At 38.4% G+C, this 3690-nt stretch overlaps 1 protein-coding gene across 1 annotated transcript; it reads left to right on the top strand.

The window, feature by feature from the left end:
* Window positions 1-213: 213 nt before the first annotated feature.
* Window positions 214-2726, top strand: LOC144997068 (protein LIKE EARLY STARVATION, chloroplastic). Its single transcript, XM_078956889.1, has 4 exons — window positions 214-887; window positions 1068-1648; window positions 1749-1936; window positions 2052-2726. Exons 1-4 carry the CDS (start codon window positions 398-400, stop codon window positions 2437-2439), a joined length of 1647 nt encoding a protein of 548 aa, XP_078813015.1. The 5' UTR covers window positions 214-397; the 3' UTR covers window positions 2440-2726.
* Window positions 2727-3690: the final 964 nt, after the last annotated feature.

Raw genomic sequence — 3690 nt, 5'->3', positions numbered from 1 at the left:
ATCACTTTCATCTTTATGCAAAAAAAAATAATAATAAATTATTTATAAACATTTTTGCTATTTATTTTAAGATAAATTTGCAAAATGTGATTATTTTCTAATGTTTTTGGTCAATTATGTTTAAGTCAAAAATAAATAACTGTTTAAAAGCTAAAACTTAACCGAGGTTTTTGTCTCTGCTTATATGGCTTCGTTAAAGTTAATGTCGACACAGCACTAATCCGTGACACACGTTCCCTCTCTTATCTGCCAGGCCTACCTTCAAATTTAAGCAACGCTTTCTGTTCTCCAAGAAAAGTATATGCTGCCTTCGTTTCACAACTTATAATCACAACTCTATTCTCAGATTCACAACCATTATCCCATGATCTATACTAGTTTCCCTCACTAATCGGAAATGGCGTCGAAGTTTTACATCACATTCACACCATGTTACACAAACAACCACCACCGATTGCTACAAGCGCCGAACCGCTTCTTATTTTCAAGCGACGCCAGAGGTAAACGACCGAGTCTGGGAGTTACTAGGGTTTCAGATGGCGGAGAATCGTATCTGGGGATGTGGAGAAAGGCGATGGACAGGGAGAGGAAGGAAATCGAGTTCAAGAAAATTGTAGAGAACGTGGCCGGAGACGAGGATAACGGCGGAGGAGACGAGGATTTGGAGACGAAGAGCAGTGAGTTCTTGAAGATACTTGAAGTTCCTACTGAGGAGAGGGATAGAATTCAAAGAACACAGGTGATCGATCGGGCCGCTGCTGCAATTGCTGTTGCCAGTACACTTCTAAGGGATGAGAAAATGCCGATTGAGAATGAGTCCTACGAATTAGGCCATCTGGATAATGACGATGGCAGAGAGGTTTCTATATTTGGGGATTCAGAGCAAGGTAATTCCCCTTTTCAATCTTCGAACTTATTTGCTTATTAGGAGATGTTTTGATGTGATTTTAGAGGTAGGTAATTATGTGTTACTGAAGGATCAAATTAGGTGTTTGAATGTTGTTGCCATTTTCTCGATTTTGTTTCATTTCCGATTATCAATTTTATCATATTTGTGTGTACATCAGGATCATCTAGCATCGGAACACCAGGTCCAAATTTCTGGTCATGGATACCACCTTCCAATGAAAAAGACGGATCTACCCCTGCATCAAGTAGAAAAACCTCAGCATCTCCCATTCAACCAAACCCAGTAATGGAATTAGACCCTTCCTCATCTCATCTCACTCTCCCATTCGAAAGCAAAACCAAGAATCCTCCACTTCCACCATTCCAGTCCCTTAAAGAGGTTGAAAAACAGGATCTTTCAACTCCTCAACTGATAGAAGCACAAGAAGTTGATAAATTGTTTTCAAGAAATGCAGAAACTGCAGCTCATGCTCTTGCTGATGTGGACCCAGTGACAGATGGCACTAATGTTGAAGGGTCAATGTGGTGGAAAGAAACAGGGACAGAAGTGAGAGCAGATGGAAAGGTGTGTAGGTGGACTTTGACTAGAGGTGTTAGTGCTGATAAATCTGTTGAATGGGAAGAGAAATATTGGGAAGCTTCTGATGAGTTTGGGTATAAGGAACTTGGATCTGAGAAATCGGGTCGTGATGCTTTTGGGAATGTTTGGCGAGAATTTTGGAAAGAATCGTTGGCAGAGGTATGACAAGGGTAAATTGGTCATTTTTCACTCCTTATTTGTAAATATGCATGTATGATGATTAAACTTAAATGTGTCAATGGTTTATTTATATGCACAGATTGAAGGGTGTGTGCATATTGAAAAGACTGCAGATAAATGGGGGAAGAATGGAAATGGTGGTGAGTGGCAGGAAAAATGGTTTGAACATTATGGTGGAGGTCAAGCTGAGAAGTGGGCCCACAAATGGTGCTCCATTGATCCAACTACACAACTAGATGCTGGTCATGCTCATGTTTGGCATGAAAGGTAACCACATTATAATCATGTAAAAGTAGGCTGCTATAACAAAAGAAGAGTAAATTAGATATAAGGGTAAAATGGTCATTTATTATCTTTTGAACAATATATATATGATGTTTAGGTGGGGTGAGAAGTATGATGGTCAAGGAGGGAGCGTGAAGTACACGGATAAATGGGCAGAACGTTTGGAGGGTGACAGGTGGACGAAATGGGGGGATAAATGGGACGAGCACTTTGACGAAAATGGACATGGTGTGAAACAGGGAGAAACATGGTGGGAGGGGCAATATGGGCAACGATGGAATAAAACATGGGGTGAAGGTCACAATGGGTCAGGGTGGGTCCACAAATATGGGAAGAGCAGTAGCGGTGAACATTGGGACACCCATGTCCAGCAAGACACGTGGTACGAAAGATACCCTCATTATGGTTTTTATCATTGCTTTGAAAACTCTGTGCCTTTACGTCAAGTCAAAAAACCTTCTGAGAGGGTATCTGAATCTGAATGAGACTGTGGGGACGTGGTCCCCACAGTCTATAATAAAGATGTGAGAATCCATAAGGTTTCACCTTTTTTGGCTTTGGGGAATAATGTTATTTACTTTCTCATGTTCAATGTAGGAGATATATGTTGGGTAGTGTGTTACCCTTTTATCATTAAACTTAGAGTGTATATTTCTCATCTTTGTATTTGTATATAGATGGTTTATGGTAATTAGTGAATCGAGAGTCATGTCACATTAATAGTTGTATGATTATCAGTAAAAAACGAAGCTTAATGTTCGGTTGTGATGAAGATCGTGAAATATGAATTTAACAATGATATGAAGGGAGATAAACGTGTGGTCAGAGTAGGTTTTACGAAGTATAAATCAGAATGTAATAACTAATGTATATGATAATATAAAATATGAAGTTATACATGATTTTATAGCATAATTTAGTAATCGAACATAGGGAGTCATTGTAAAATGAGGAGGAGGTTCTGGAGTGTATCACTGGTATCTCCACACCACTCCCTCTTGAATGGGTTAGAAGTGGTGGGTTGTTTATGTGGCTTCATTAATATGTTTATTATTCTTTTTTTATTTTTTTTCTTGTACATTGTGTTTTAAGATTTATACCTTAATTTTATGTATTTTTTTAATTGAGTAGTTTGAGTGAGTTGTGAAAGACATGGTTTTCATGTGTTGTGGGTTGGAAAATATGGAAGAAAGATAAAGAGAAAAGCTGATGTGATAGTGAGATGAGTTAGTTGGTAGCGAAGACCCCTCCTTACTAAAAACAAACATATGTATACGTTTGTATGCTTATATATCCGTATGTCTGTGTAGATATACATGCAAATGATTGCTTAATTAGTCTTGTTTAAGTGTGTTATTTATGTATTGAATGCATATATTCAACAAACTCCAATTCTTTTGGCCATAAGACCAAAATTAATATTTCAGTAATAATATTCCATTTAATCCCAATTAAAAGACTTGTCAAGGCAAGACTTGGTTAGGCCCAATTAAGAGCTCTTTGTATGTAGGCTTGCACAAAAAAACTGGTTCAGGATCCGAACCGGTAAACCGGTTCACTATGAACTGAACCGATTCAAGAACCGAACCACCGGTTTGACCCCGTTCGATATTTTAGACATTGAAACCTGTTTAATATACATGAACCGGTTTAGAACCAGTAGTCAAACCGATCAAACTGGTTTAGAACCGAATGAACTGGTTTAGAACCGGTGTAACTGGTTTAGATAGGTTCGA

This window comes from Lactuca saligna, chromosome 5, assembly GCF_052625555.1.
Source record: "Lactuca saligna cultivar CGN05327 chromosome 5, ASM5262555v1, whole genome shotgun sequence".
NCBI lineage: Eukaryota > Viridiplantae > Streptophyta > Magnoliopsida > Asterales > Asteraceae > Lactuca > Lactuca saligna.
Note: the sequence above shows the minus strand (reverse complement) of the source record. Positions and strands in the feature narration are given on the sequence as shown.

Coding starts and splice junctions, on each gene's coding strand:
- LOC144997068 (XM_078956889.1), top strand. CDS start 398: ATGGCGTCGAAGTTTTACATCACATTCACACCATGTTACACAAACAAC. Junction 888..1,067: donor ATTTGGGGATTCAGAGCAAG/GTAATTCCCCTT, acceptor TGTGTACATCAG/GATCATCTAGCATCGGAACA. Junction 1,937..2,051: donor GCTCATGTTTGGCATGAAAG/GTAACCACATTA, acceptor TATGATGTTTAG/GTGGGGTGAGAAGTATGATG.